The 16,522-nt window shown below is 39.8% G+C and overlaps 1 protein-coding gene across 1 annotated transcript in view; it reads right to left on the bottom strand.

Moving 5' to 3' along the window:
- The window catches only part of zmp:0000001082 (integrin alpha-D), a 74,716-nt gene that overhangs the window by 57,779 nt on the left and 415 nt on the right, over positions 1-16,522 (bottom strand). Inside the window, exons 2-3 of the mRNA XM_057843359.1 lie at positions 7,197-7,314; positions 7,012-7,103 (exon numbers count right to left, since the gene is read on the bottom strand). Coding sequence (XP_057699342.1) covers positions 7,012-7,103; positions 7,197-7,314 — 210 coding nt within the window. The remainder of the gene's footprint in view (positions 1-7,011; positions 7,104-7,196; positions 7,315-16,522) is intronic.

Below are 16,522 nucleotides of genomic sequence, written 5' to 3'. Positions count from 1 at the left end.
TTCGCAGCCAGTCTTTTGTGGGCATTTACAGGGCACTTCCCATTCATTTTGGGCCTTTACAGGTTACTTCCTGTTGATTTTAAGTCACTTCATTTTTCATTTGGGGACATTCTTGAGTCACTTCCTTTTCAGTGACCAAAAATCAACAGGAAATGATGTGAAATGGCCCAAAATGAACTCTTTGCATGGCATTGGCTGCCACTGACAGCCTTGAACATCCAATCCGTTCCAAATGGGAGGGTTGGCAGCGATTAAATGAATGAACGAATGTTCTTTTGCTGCCCCACTCCCAGTTCAATTGGATTGGACATCTACTTGTGATAAACTCATTCCAATTCACAGCAGAAGAATGAAAATAGCATGTTTTTCTTTTTATTAATTGTTTTGTAGAATAGCCATCCCTGAACAATTTCCCGATCCATGTATCGATAATTGTTCGATCGTGAGCCTTGTATCGCAAATTGGATCATATCGTGAGGTACCCAGAGGTTTCCACCCCTCTTAATAATAATAGTAATGTCTTGGATTTATATAGTGCTTTTTGGACACAGAAAAACACTTTACATTGCATTATTCTTATACTCTGCACTAGAGATGTCCCGATCCGATATTTGGATCGGATCGGACGCCGATATGGGCAAAAAAAATGCGTATCGGATCGGAACACGGGAAAAAATCCGATCCAGACTTCCGATCCAGTTTTTTTTTTCAAAGTCCGTTCCAGGTTTTTCAGCGCACCGATTTACATAATCCATTCCAGTTTTTGCTTCGGTTTCCCTAAAATCCAATCCGCATTTTACGGCACACCTTCAACACACTACATTTACATTACCGTCTCCCAATTTACCGAGAAACTTTATTGGTAAAAATGTCAGCTGTGTGGGATCATTTCACCTTAAAGGATGACAAAGACGAAAAGGCAGAGAGCAACATATGCCACAATAAAGTCAAGCGTAGTGGTAAAGCTGTAAGAAGTTTTAATGCAGCCAAACTAATTAAGCATTTAGCGAAATACCACCACAAACAATATGAGAAGTATGTTGAGAAAACCGAAGACAAAAAGAAAGGTCCTACGCAGCTAACACTGGCAGAAACTTTTGCTATGCGTGACAAACTGGCACTCGACAGACCCAAAGCCCAGGGAATAACAAGAGTCATTGCCGAAGAATTCATTCTGGATGACGAGCCATTATCTCACGTGAGTAAAGACGCACCATCCAACATGCGATTCGGCCGCTGAAGATTCGAGAACGATTCACAAACATCCAAATTCCGATTACTGAAATATGTCAAGTAAAGCGGAACCAATACACAGCGTGGTCTTCGGGACGCAATGAAAAACTGACTGCATTGCGTCCCGACAGTAAACATAACTTGTCTTAGACCCGGGTAATGCCAATGCTCAACTCACGGCTTTAGCTCAACTCATGCCGCTGGATAAAAAACACAAGAATGCCTGACTTCGACTGAGAGCTGCAATAAACTATGTCAACGTCGTTTTACTGGAGATAATAGATATCATATGTATATAGAACCAGATGCTACATGACGGACTCGACTGCGTTAGCAACTAAAGATGCACCGATACCGATACTGGTATCGGTAGGGGGCGCCGATCCAGCCGGAAAAGGTGGTATCGGTATTGGCGAGTACCAACAAAGACAGATACCATTTACTGGTCCAATATTATAACATTTGACCGCAGCCTTTTTTTTTTCCTCCTGGCGCTCACTACACTCTGTCTCTGTGTTGTGTGATGACACGTGAACACCAAGCAGCTATTGCTATTGGCCTGCTCCAGACCAATGAGAGCGGGCCAATAGCCACTCCTAACCAATGACAAGGGAGCTTTTTCATATGGAGGAAACACAAACCAGGAGTAATGGCGGCGGTCGGGAAGTATTTCAAAATAGAAATCCCGTCGATTAAAATCAATGACTGCATGCAAGATTTGCGGCCTGAAAGTTTCGAGATGTGGAGTTAAATTGGCCAATTTCAATACCTCGAACCTGATAAAACATTTGAAGACGAAATGTGAACGAACACAACGAGTTTGAGCCTGCAAGAGGAGGAGTGGTATCCAGAGGAAGGGCGCTGGACCGGAGCAACAAACTCTGGTCAGTTCACTACATCTACTTTACTTTTATTGTGTTTCACTGAAAGAAATGCCGCAGTAATTTGGGAACTGTTTCCAAAGTAGGGTTGCCACCTTTCAGAAATAGAAATAAGGGACTCCCCCCTCCCGAAAAAAGGAGGCTAATAGAGAGACGGGATGCTGTGGTCAATTATTATTACTATAATTGTTAGCATCCGCAAATGCGGAAACAAGGTGGGAACTCGAAGCAGACAGCAAGCGGGGGATATGTACAAGGGCTTAATGATTGCAAACAAAAAATAACACACGATCGCGGGATAGTAGAAATAACAAAAGGAGTTCGTGACAGCAGGTCGACGGAGCTCAATACTACAAACTCGAAGGTTAACTAAGACGATAGGCAGCGAGCCAAAAAGCCAAAATAAAAACACTCAAATACCAGCACAGGGTATAGGGTTACAAACCAGAGCAGCACACTAACAGAAAAAACCCAATGCTGGGGCGTAACAAGCAAATGCAGCGAGACTATAGTGTGAGATGTCAAATGGCGATCAGCAAGGCAAAATACCTTTGAGATCACCCGTGCTTAAATGCTACGCTGATGAGCCTGCATTGGATTCAGGTGCGACATCAAGAAAGCCCCCATGACCAGCCCAGCAACAAGACACAATCTAACCAGCAGCAGAATGTGACAATAATATCATGAAAGTTGCACTGTTTGGCCTTTGAGAGGTTTAAAAAGGTTTATTTAGTTCATTCTGAGTTTATTATTATGAATTTCTTTTTTACTTTCTTACTGTTGTGCTAGCATTATACATGTTTTATTAATTTCATAAATGTAGCACCATTTTGGCCCTTGAGAGCCAAAGGTTTATTCAACTATTGTCTACTAGGGTTTAGTAGACTATTCACTTTGTACTAGTCTTTTTCCTATTTTGCAAAGGTAAGCAACAGCCTGACAAAGCCTTGATAGCAATGATTTCACATCCAATTATGTAGCTCTTTGGGAAAAAAAAAGAAAAAAATGTTTATACATATATATATATATATATATATATATATATATATATATATATATATATATATATATATATATATATATATATATACATATATACACAGGGGTGCATATAATTTTTTTGCCCAGGTTCTCAGAGGAGGACCTGGAGATGTGACTTGGTCCTCATTGAGCTTGAGAGCCGACCCACCTGATGCGATAAATTTATGACAAGCTTTACTTAGAGCCAATTAACTTTAATTAATTAAAATAACAATTAATGCTTGATTAACATCAACTGGCACAACAAAATTGCCATTACTTTGAAGTGAAATGTAAAGAAATAAAAAGCACCAATTCAAAATAAAGGGCATTATGCGGCTCCCACATTAACTCCAAGCCTTTTTAAAAGTGGGATGTCCTCCTCATAAGACCTCATTGAACGTGCATGTTTAGCTTTGTAAAATGCGAGCAAAAACACGTTTGTCAGTGCATGTCGCTGTTCATTACCTTTATTCCACCCTATTTCGCCACTTGTCCATAGGGCGAGTGGGGTCCTGTTTGACATACAGTGCCTTGCAAAAGTATTCGGCCCCCTTGAACCTTGCAACCTTTCGCCACATTTCAGGCTTCAAACATAAAGATATAAAATTGTAATTTTTTGTCAAGAATCAACAACAAGTGGGACACAATCGTGAAGTGGAACAAAATTTATTGGATAATTTAAACTTTTTTAACAAATAAAAAACTGAAAAGTGGGGCATACAATATTATTCGGCCCCCTTGCCTTAATACTTTGTAGCGCCACCTTTTGCTCCAATTACAGCTGCAAGTCGCTTGGGGTATGTTTCTATCAGTTTTGCACATCGAGAGACTGACGTTCTTGCCCATTCTTCTTCTTCAGTGTTTGTGAACAGCAGTCTTCAGCTCTTTCCACAGATTCTCGATTGGATTCAGGTCTGGACTTTGACTTGGCCATTCTAACACCTGGATACGTTTATTTTTGAACCATTCCATTGTAGATTTGGCTTTATGTTTTGGATCATTGTCCTGTTGGAAGATAAATCTCCGTCCCAGTCTCAGGTCTTGTGCAGATACCAACAGGTTTTCTTCCAGAATGTTCCTGCATTTGGCTGCATCCATCTTCCCGTCAATTTTAACCATCTTCCCTGTCCCTGCTGAAGAAAAGCATGGCCAAACCATGATGCTGCCACCACCATGTTTGACAGTGGGGATGGTGTGTTCAGGGTGATGAGCTGTGTTGCTTTTACGCCAAACATATCGTTTTGCATTGTGGCCAAAAAGTTCAATTTTGGTTTCATCTGACCAGAGCACCTTCTTCCACATGTTTGGTGTGTCTCCCAGGTGGCTTGTGGCAAACTTTAAACGAGACTTTTTATGGATATCTTTGAGAAATGGCTTTCTTCTTGCCACTCTTCCATAAAGGCCAGATTTGTGCAGTGTACGACTGATTGTTGTCCTATGGACAGACTCTCCCACCTCAGCTGTAGATCTCTGCAGTTCATCCAGAGTGATCATGGGCCTCTTGGCTGCATCTCTGATCAGTTTTCTCCTTGTTTGAGAAGAAAGTTTGGAAGGACGGCTGGGTCTTGGTAGATTTGCAGTGTCTGATGCTCCTTCCATTTCGATATGATGGCTTGCACAGTGCTCCTTGAGATGTTTAAAGCTTGGGAAATCTTTTTGTATCCAAATCCGGCTTTAAACTTCTCCACAACAGTATCTCGGACCTGCCTGGTGTGTTCCTTGGTTTTCATAATGCTCTCTGCACTTTAAACAGAACCCTGAGACTATCACAGAGCAGGTGCATTTATACGGAGACTTGATTACACACAGGTGGATTCCATTTATCATCATCGGTCATTTAGGACAACATTGGATCATTCAGAGATCCTCACTGAACTTCTGGAATGAGTTTGCTGCACTGAAAGTAAAGGGGCCGAATAATATTGCACGCCCCACTTTTCAGTTTTTTATTTGTTAAAAAAGTTTAAATTATCCAATAAATGTTGTTCCACTTCACGATTGTGTCCCACTTGTTGTTGATTCTTGACAAAAAAATTAAATTTCATATCTTTATGTTTGAAGCCTGAAATGTGGCGAAAGGTTGCAAGATTCAAGGGGGCCGAATACTTTTGCAAGGCACTGTAGATAGTTTGCTTAATTGCCACATGCTCTCTGTTTTTTTCGTGCTTTTCAAAGTTTGGATGGCTGAAATTCTTTGACCCTACATAAAATGCGCTGCTCTTATTGGCGACATTGGGATTCTCACGGCACATTTTGTACCACATTTCCGTGCAAGCATCATTTGCTTCTAGCCATGGTACCTCCAGTAGCCACTTTTCAGCAAAAGTCCTTTTTTTTCGGTAGCTCCGGTGACGTCTCTGTCGTCTGTCTGTCTTTTGGCGGGTGGGGGAACACGGAAGTAATTACTCAGTGTGGCCTGTCTCTTCGACATTTTGAGAAGTTATTTTCTCGTCTCCGCCGCAAATACAGTGGTCAGCCATCGGTACGCAAAAGCGTATGGAAACCGTTGAGGGCCAGCGCGTTTGTCTACGTCCAGTCCGCATGCACGCATGCGGACCACTTATGTGCACCCCTGTATATATATATATATATATATATATATATATATATATATATATATATATATATATATATATATATATATATATATGTATATATATATATAAACGGGGTGGTATCGGTATGGTATCGGTATCGGCCGATACTGCACAGCCAGGTATCGGTATCGGGGCCAAAAAATGGTATCGGTGCAACACTATTAGCAACATTGAAGTATTGAAAACCAGATGCGTTAGTAAACAGCCGCCATCTTAAAGCAGAAGACTTCCCTAGTAGGCTGTTGGGAACCTTCCAAGCGAACCTAATTAACTTTTTATCTAAAATACTCCTAAATCGGCAAAATCTTGACTTGAATCTATCTTCAAAACAGTTTCACATGTCGAAAGTAGACAGAAGGGAAATTATGGAATAACGGGAGCAATTTTAACAACTTTAGCAGTTGATTCGCAAAATTAAATGAATTGAATGTAGTTTAAAGCTGCTGATACAGAATGGGGACATGAGTATTTTATTTACTGTTTTAAAATGTTAACTTGATACTGAAATAGTCGTTTATTTAAACCTGAGAGACTTTTAATACAATTTTTGTAACTAATGCGCGAAACATTGAAAGCATCTAATAGCTTGGGGGATTTGGGGGATTTTCCACTGAGGCTGTTGGTGTGTTTTGCTTTTTTAAGACAGTTTACAATATTATTTGCACGTTTTACTGACTGACTATGCCATTTCTGTTTGTTATTTATGATGTTTTGTGTTTGTCACTGAATAAACAGGTCAGTTTCTTGTTACCAACCGTTGTGTGTTATTCAAACTCATCTAATTCAGCTGGCGAGTTGTCATCAAGGGTACTAAAACCCTTTTCAACATGAGTCTGACAACTAAGTAAGGAGGCTAAATAACTTTAAACTTTAACACATGCTCAGATAGGTCGGTATTGGTATCGGCCAGTATCGGTATCAGATCGGAAGTGCAAAACAATATCGGTATCGGATCGGAAGTGCAAAAACCTGGATCGGGACATCCCTACTCTGCACTCAATGTTTTTAAGACACTAGCTCTGAAGCAGTCCAACAGAAGCAAGGCAGCCATCAGCCCTTCCGACCACCACTTGTTCTCACACTATTTTCACAAAGTATCTTGCCCATGGATTGAACATTAACAGGCACAGGTCGAAGCAGTTAGGAGCTGGAATCAAAACTGTCATCCTTCAATCAGTGCACAACCGCTCAACCACCTGCACCACCATCATCATTTGCAAACCTATTGTTCGTGAGTGAGCTTGTGACTCCAGCGCATTCATTTCATAGACCAGTACCTTGTGGGGTGAAACATTTGGGACTTTGGCTGTGATCTGGTTTGCACACTGTCCCAGATCCATTATTCTGAAGAGGCGCAGTGACGAGAATGCTGTAGATGAGAACAACACACATATACAGCATATGGATGTGCATTTGGTGAAATTGTCTTGCTTAAAGAATAGGGAGAGAAACACATGCGTACCCCTTGTTGGAGCCAGCCTTATATTGAAGCACTTTGTATCCGAAGAAAGCTTTTTGATCTCCATTGTAAACTTTGGGATTTGTGGTGTCAATGTTGAATGCAGAAGAAACATGAAGACCTACAGTTTGGGAGGGAAAAGATCATGAAGAACACTGGTGTCAAACTGGCGGCCCAGGGCCAAGTCCGGCCCACCATGTCAATTTGTGGGGGCCGCCAAATTAAATCATGTGCATCAACTTAAATTTTTTTCTGTAAAATATCATTCTAATAAAATGTCTGTAGTCCAATAATCTGAGGATATTTATTGTCTTTAACAAAATTAAATAAAATGATGATAATGATGTATAACATAAATGGAATGTTTGCTGTGTGTTCCTTCCTTTGTTTAATTTAATACCAAAATTTAAAAAGGGCCTATTTTTAATTAAAAATAAATAAACACAACTAAAAATGTCAATAAATATATTGATAACAAATAAAAAATGGTTTGCCTTTTTTTTTTAATTAAAAGACAAAATACACAAACAAGCATAAATAGAATACAGTACTGTCCCGCCCTCACCCCCAAAAATTTATTAATGGAAAATTTTGCGAAGAAAGGCTCAAAAATGGGTATTTTGATCATTTCGAGGTAAAAAATGTCCCTAACTTTAGATACCTTGGCTATAAAAATAACTAAATAGTTGTCAATTCATTTGCTAATCGATTAGTTATTGATGAGTCAGTCATGGCATCTCTAATTTGACCACCATTGATGGCGCTAGACGTCCAATCCATTTTACTGTTTATTATGGTTTAGTTTACTGTATTCACACATCATTAAAGTGCATATAACACCAAAAAGAATGTTTATTTCACGCGGTGTTTTATGCTCCTGAATGAAATGGACTGCTTGGATGTGTGTGGAATCAATCGTTTTATATATTCAATTTTTGAATCCCACGCCATGAAAATGAGTAACTTCCGGCTCCAATCTCGGGTTTAGGACGAATGCGAATGTGACGTCACCTGGGTCAGCATCTCACAATACAGCATTGCTTTATAGCATGCAGATTGACTGCGGATTAAGCTGATTTTGCAGATTAATTTTTTCATTTTTCACATCACGCCAGCCAAACGGCTGTAGGCTTTTGTAGCTGCACCAGGGAGAGGCGGGTGAGCCTTTTTGGGTTTCAGAAAGTTCCCGTTCACACCGAGATCGGCCAAGACAAGTGTGCGACAACTGTGGGACCATTTGATTTACGTGGAAGTGAGTAAACATAGTGTTTTGTAGTATGTCAAATACTGGTATCATGGCACACGTTTTAATACGGAGTTGGATTGCATTTTGTGGTTGACAATGCTCCTTGTCCACCGAGAATGCCACTTGACCGACGACCGGCGGCTTGTCGTACACCCCCCCGCCGGGAAAGCGCTATACTTGGCTTATTGCCCTCTTCGTGTGCCCAGTGTTCTGTCAAATTTTCCACCCCATCGGAAATTTCAACTTTGTGTTAAAATGGCTGCGAATACAGCAATTATGAAGTAAACACTACAAAATAAAGGAATTTTTACTTATGTTTGATCATGGACGGACATGTAGAAAAGTTCTCCTTAGACACATCCTGCCTTGTTAGCTGCACACAACAACTGCACCACTCTCTCACTCTCTCATCTTCGCCGAGTAGATAAACATTAATTTACGCCATATTCGTGTTGCCCATGTGGCAGCTATGTGCTCCTCCGACGTCGGCCGGTTTGTCCGGCGGTCATTGTCCAGCTGCTTCCCCGCAAACGAGCTCTCCTGTCCGCAGCAGGGGAACGTCGAGCTGTAACTTGCTCGCTGCCGAGCGTGTTGCCGATCGGCGAAGACAATCGACAACCCTGCATCCGTGTGATATGATCCAGGCTAGTTTTGTGTAATTTTTCGCTTTGAAAAGCGGAAATAAGACTTTGAGACGTCACTCAGTTCGGGTTACCTTGTCAGCTAGCTGTCACGCTTCTTGGTTTGTTTACATTTTCTGAAGCCGAGGCAGGGAAATGACAAAAGCCAGACTAACTACAGTGGCATAAAATATCGTTCGGGAGGTGCGACAGTAAAAGTGAAGTCGACAGTTTTGACCATTATAGACAGGGGTGCACATAATTTTTTTGCCCAGGTTCTCAGAGGAGGACCTGGAGATGTGACTTGGTCCTCATTGAGCTTGAGAGGCGACCCACCTGATGCGATAAATTTATGACAAGCTTTACTTAGAGCCAATTAACTTTAATTAATTATATTAACAATTAATGCTTGATCAACATCAACTGACATAACAAAATTGCCATTACTTTGAAGTGAAATGTAAAGAAATAAAAAGCACCAATTCAAAATAAAGGGCATTATGCGGCTCCCACATTAACTCCAAGCCTTTTTAAAAGTGGGATGTCCTCCTCATAAGACCTCATTGAACGTGCATGTTTAGCTTTGTAAAATGCGAGCAAAAACACGTTTGTCGGTGCATGTCGCTGTTCATTACCTTTATTCCGCCACTTGTCCATAGGGCGAGTGGGGTCCTGTTTGACATCGATAGTTTGCTTAATTGCCACATGCTGTTTTTTTCGTGCTTTTCAAAGTTTGGATGGCTGAAATTCTTTGACCCTACATAAAATGCGCTGCTCTTATCAGCGACATTGGGATTCTCACGGCACATTTTGTACCGCATTTCCGTGCGAGCATCATTTGCTTCTAGCCATGATGGTACCTCCTGTAGCCACTTTTCAGCAAAAGTCCTTTTTTTCCAGTAGCTTCGGTGACGTCTCTGTCGTCTGTCTGTCTTTTGACGGGGGTGGGGGAACACGGAAGTAATTACTCAGTGTGGCCTGCCTCTTTGACATTTTGAGAAGTTATTTTCTCGTGTCTGCCGCAAATACAGTGGTCAGCCATCGGTACGCAAAAGCGTATGGAAGCCGTTTAGGGCCAGCGCGTTTGTCTACGTCCAGTACGCATGCGCGCATGCGGACCACTTATGTGCACCCCTGATAATAGAGTAATTTTGCTATGTCGTACTGAATAAATGCATTTTCAATCATTCATATTCCATTTAGCACAACACTGTTATTTGTCATGACCATATAATTTATTTAGCAATTTGGGAAAAAAACTTGGATAAAAACAATATCCTGTAAAATATTGGAGTAGAGGGATTGAAACAATGACATTTTACTGCTCTCTTCATCGCATTTTCCTCGTTATGAATAATTCCCCCTGAATGGGCTGAATTCTAATTCGGATGAAACCATGACCCTGCTGACGTCATCCTCCTGTTGGGGACGCTAGAGCCCTATAATGGTAGGCGTGGCTAAACGGCAGATTAAAAGACTAATTCCTCGTCATCTGCGCTTTGCCAAGTCAAGTTGTCACAGAATATGATTCTAATTCACATAATAATGCTATTTAAGACTTTTTAATCCTGTCATACACACTTTAAAGCATACAAAACATGGTATATACAAATACATGCTGTATATGTTTATACAGTTAGATGCGTGAAAAGGACACTCCAAGAAAGCTATTTAAAACATTTAGTAGGGGGCCCAGTTCTCCTCAAATATAACATATCGGCCAGATATCTTTATAAATACGGACAGCACACACAGACACACAATTGAACATTCAGGCTAGATTGGAATTGATGCGAGGTACAGAACCAGTGTTATCTAAGGAATCAGCATGTTAGACATACTGTACATTGCAAGGGGTTGAGCTTTGAGTTTTTTCATAAAAATGTGACATTTTCAGCATTTCATCAAATTTGTTCAAAATCTGTGGTCCTCGACACAGAATGCTAAAGCTTGTACACTTTAGCCTTCTTTTTTTTTCAAGTGATTTGTTTTTGCCCTGGTAGCATAGTTGTGCTGAGGAGTACAGATTGGAACGAGGTCACCTAATTTATGGTTTAGTTCATGGATAGTCTGGTACATCCATCCATCCATCCATCCATCCATCCATCCATCCATCCATCCATCCATCCATCCATCATCTATCGCTTAATGCAAATTTTCGTGGAAGTATTAAACTCGGACCATGTTAAGAGGCGTATAATGTTTTTCTGGAGTAATTTGAGGTTATTCAAATAAGTTGGAAATGTATTGCACCATATATTACAGTATTACAAATGAGGTTCAAAGGAAGATTTGTATAAAACGAGAACTGCAGAGAGTGGGAGGTAATGTCTCAATTTGAAGAAAAGAGCAGCATATTTCAATACTAAAGTTGTGAGATCACCAGTATGTTTTTAAAGTTAAGGTACTCATCAATGTGGATCTCCAAGAATTTTGTTAAGCAGACTCTTGCAACGATTTCTTCATTTTTGAGCAGTTTTGACTGGGTGGTGCGAATTCGAGTTAAATATTTTAATGAGTTTACTTCAGAAGAAAGATATACGGTAACTCCGATGTGGCACGCACCACAAAAATACCCCTGATTAGGAATCTGTCTGATGAAATTGTAGAACCAAGCATATTTCTTTCGGGAAGAGCGTAAAGGGCGTTGACCCAATTGTGTTCACTTGGGGGCATGAAGGTCATACTAATTTGGGGCTTTTACTGAGTGATTTGAAATCATCATACAATAATCATACTACCCTATGAAAAACATTAGGTAGGTTGTTACAGTTTTTCTCGAATGTCAGAACACATTTCAGGAAACTGCCCTCTGTTTTCTCTAAACTCTAAACACAAAACACTTTTCTCAAGCTAGCTCCACAAAAACTCGCATTCTCTTTGCAAAATGAAACTCTCACACCAAAACCCAAACTTTCAACCACATAACCCAAACTTTCACCACAAAACTGTTGCTCCTATGGCCAAGAGTAAACTTTGACAACAAAATGGTCCTCACAGCTTGCAAAAATGTAAACACTATTGGATATCTATCGTACACTTCAATAAAAATTGAAAACACAATGTTCAGGGTGTGATGTTCTAAGTGCCCAATCATCTGTATAGTCATCAATAGTAAGTCACAGATTTTTAGGGGAATTGAACCCCATTTATTGATGACAACCTGTACAAACGTACTTTTCCCAAAACAAATATTTCAAGAGAGAACAAAAGTATGTATGTACAGTAAAGAGGTACTATGGGGTCTGCGGGGGGGCCTGTGCAGGGGCCTGCGCATCACGTCGTCGGGTGGGGTCAGGCCACAGGATCTCGTCCACATCGCAGGCTATATTTTCCCTCACCAGGCAGCTGGGGAAGAAAGCTCTGGCATGCCGGACCCAGCCTGAGTAATCCCCCGCATCATCGCAGGCCAGGTCTATGGCCCTGAGGAGGTTCTGTCCACTATATGGTTCCCGGTCATACACCTTCCACCGCCATGATGAGAACTCTTCTATGGGGTTGAGGAAAAGTGTGTAGGGTGGCAGACATACGTTGAGGAATTGTTGGTGTATATTGAACCACTCTCTAATCTGGTGCGGTGAAAGCCGATCTTATCCCAGATGATGACATACTGTAGATAGGAGGAGGCTGTGCTGGAACCAGATTCTGCTGCTCACGGTCAATCAGGATATCCTTTAGCTCTCCCAAGAATGTGAGGAGACACTGGTTGTTGAAGGACCCAAGGAGAGCATCAATTTTGAGTCGTTGTGCATTCTCAACAGGCCAACGTGGATAGTCTCATGTGTCTTCAATTTTGAGTTACCGTGTTTAAGCAATGACGCCCGTGCTTTCATTGTGTTCAACTTTTGATGTCTGAGTCTACCATTTTGAATTGTGTGAGCAAAATGTGTTCAGTGAATGAGAATGTGTTCATATCAGTGACGTGCGGTCAGGGGAGGCAGGTGAGGCAGAGCCTCACCTGTCATCATGCCAAAAAAAAAATTGTAGCATCAAATTTATATTAATATTTGTCCATTGCTCTTTATGTATGACTCATTTCAAACATTTTTTATAATCAAAATCGCTGAATTTGCTTATTTCCTGTTCAAATAAAGAAATGAAACGAGAGGTGCGGCAGCAACGAGTAAAGCCTCACCTCTGATTGCGTAATCCATAACAAACTGGGTTGATACATGGAATTGGAGCGTGCTGGTTGCCGTACATCTGCATGTCGCCATTATAATGTTTCCAGATATGTTTATTTGACCTGATTTTCCTCAGTCTAGCTAATGTCTTTAACCCTTAAAGTTTAATGTTTGTTAGCGACATATTTAGTTTTGCTGATGGGAAATAAAACCGCAGTGAAAAGGCACAGGTTGCGGCAGATAGTACTCTGCCGCACTGCAAGGGGGCGTACGTGAAACTGGACTTTCCGTTAAAAGTGGACGCGGTTAACACAACGCCGGAGCTAAAAGGTTTGCTTACTACGGGACAGAGGATAACTCGCGCTTTTCAAACGGACTGGTACACCCAAAAAGACTGGCTATGTGGCTGTCCTTCGAAAAATCCCCTTTGCTGCTTTCCCTGCCTTTTCTTCTCAAATTGTGCCAATGTCCGGACTAACACAACATATTGTGACATTAAAAAACTACGACGAAGCCTCAGCAAACATGAGAGCTCGACCACTCACATTCAAAGCCTGATTGCTTTAAAAACTTTTGGAAGCTCAAGGATCGATTTGGCTTTGACGAACAGCGGAAGCTCAACGGTAGCATCCTCAATGCTAAGGTAAAGTAAAACCGAAAGAGTTTGAAAGACCTCATTAATGCAACCTGCATCCTAGCTGAACAGGAGGTAACATTTCGTGGTAACGATGAGCGTGTTAGCTCTTCTAAACGTGGCGTATATGTAGAACGATTACATGGTTTTGCTGAGAAAGATGAAAGGTTAGCTAGACAATTGGACACATCCACTGTGTTTTCTGGCTTGTCAAATAGAACACAGAACGATCTAATTGAAGCAATCCTCTCCATTGAGGCGGAGAGATTTTTTTAAAGTAAAGGAAAATAAGGAGGACTTTTACAAAAAGGGCGTAGGTTTGCATAGGGACGGTAGGGACATAACACTACCAACTTTTCAGGATGCTAAAATTGTCCCCACCAACTTTTAAGCAACCTTACCTTTTTTGCATGATATAATGTTCAGTTATATAGAGAATTTGGATCTTTCAATAGTTCCATATGTTGTAAGGATAGAATTGACCCCACCATTATTAAGTGAATTATTTTCATTATGTTTATGTTTGCTAATAAAAACCAGACATTTATTCAGGAAGTTTTCAAAATGTTTCTTTAGTATTTTTTGAAAACAAAGATTCGAATTGAACAGTGTATCATCAGAACCAAGGCACGTAAAAGTTATTATCAGTAGATAAGGATTTATTTTGCATTGATAATTTTGCCTATTAATTAATTATGTTCATATACATGAGAAATGTGGCCCTTTGCCCCCTTCATCCAATCTGTTTGGTCTAATTAATGTCCCGTCCCCAGCAAAAAGTGTACCTACATGCAGATTATGCTGTTATATCGTCCCTACGAATGTTGAGACCAAACCTATGCCCTTCCAAAGTAACGCCGGTTTTTGTGGTGAAGGACAGGCGCAAGACCACAAAGTTTTCATTTCAATCTTACTTAAAAAAAAAAAAAAAAAAAAAGAGCTTAGACCAAGAAAAATACAATAGAATATTTAAAAACTAAATTTTGGCCTTAAATAAAATATTCTTTGTTTTTCTTTTCACACTTTTTGTTTAGCAATCTGTAATATATTGATTAAAGTATCAGAATTAAAAGTTTTAAAAACAACTGAATATTTCACTAAAGGTGTGGTTTTGTACACCACTCTTTACTCTCATTTATGTTGCATGAATTATAGAATGGCGACGGCCAACACATTGAGGGTGTAGAGCAAATGCATGTTATTTTCTTACTTTTACATATCGATAATATGTACCGTGTGTGCGTGTTTTGTGAAGAATGCTGATGAGATATGAAATAACCAGTAGCCAATTTAATAAGCTACCCTTTTTGGTTTATATATTTGGAAATCTGACACTAAAGGAGTCAGTGCCTCACCAACCATGAACCTCACCGCACGTCACTGGTTCATATGATTGCACAAAGTGTGTTTTAGCAAGTGCAAAAGTGTTTAGGCTAAGTGTAAATGTGTTTAGAGAATTGCAATTGTGTTTAGAGTTTTATGAAATTGGAGATTGAGGTGAAATGTGTTTATAGTTAAGCCAACTAGCGGCCTGATTTAATAAATGTGTTTAGGCAACTGGTCATTGTGCTCAGAGATCAAGAAAGTGTGCTTTAGCAATCGAGAAAAACTGTAATAATGAGCACTGGGTGCACATGTTGATTTTTCTTTTTTAATATAGAGTATATACTGTATGCTGTATAACCCACACAGGCTCAATAAATGCATGCAGTAAATCAACCTTTAACAAAGGCTGTTAAATGAATCTAAATGGCAGGAATTTGGACACTCCTCCAACAGGACAATCATCCTAAACACAAGAGAATTGTTCAGGCATATGCTCTTGTTGAATATTCACTATATTTGTCTATTGTACTTTGTGGAACGAAAAATACAGTTACTTTAATATCTTATAACAACACCTTCCTCTTCATTTTTGGCAAAACTTTTTTGTCTTAATTTAATTTGTGACATGTATCCCTATGTATGCTTTTGTTCTCTTTTGAAATATTGTTTTGGGAAAAGTACATTTGTACAGGTTGTCATCAATAAATGGGGTTCAATTCCCCTAAAAATAATCTGTGACTTACTATTGATTACTATACAGATGATGGGGTACTTAGAACATCACACCCTGAACATTGTGTTTTCAATTTTTTTTTAAGTGTGCGATAGATATCCAATAGTGTTTACATTTTTGCAAGCTGTGAGGACCATTTTGTTGTCAAAGTTTAGTCCTCGCAATAGGAGCAACAGTTTTGTGGTGAACGTTTGGGTTTTGTGGTTAAAAGTTTGGGTTTTTGACTGAGAGTTTCGTTTTGCAAAGAGAATGCGAGTTTTTGTGGAGCTAGCCAGAGAAAAGTGTTTTGTGTTTAGAGAAAACAGAGGGCAGTTTCCTGAAATGTGTTCTGACATTCGAGAAAAACTGTAAACTGCAGGCTAACGATGCTTATATAAAAGCAGCTGCATGCCTGCATGATACATTTTATATTCAATATTCTGATGAGTCTACGAACGTAATCACTCGCTACTCAAACTTCACGCCCTCAGTCCGTCACAGATTTTTTTTCAGTTGAATAAAAAACACCATATTTTATTTAAAAATGTTAAGATATAAACATGTTTACATGTAAAATCATTGTTTTATTTTATACATATATCTCATTTATATCATAATTATTACATTTGTAGCGTTTAAAAATGATTTATAAAAATATACATATTAT

Source organism: Corythoichthys intestinalis, chromosome 8 (genome assembly GCF_030265065.1).
Source record: "Corythoichthys intestinalis isolate RoL2023-P3 chromosome 8, ASM3026506v1, whole genome shotgun sequence".
In the NCBI taxonomy this organism is placed as follows: Eukaryota; Metazoa; Chordata; class Actinopteri; order Syngnathiformes; family Syngnathidae; genus Corythoichthys; species Corythoichthys intestinalis.
This window is presented reverse-complemented; position numbering and strand designations above follow the sequence as displayed.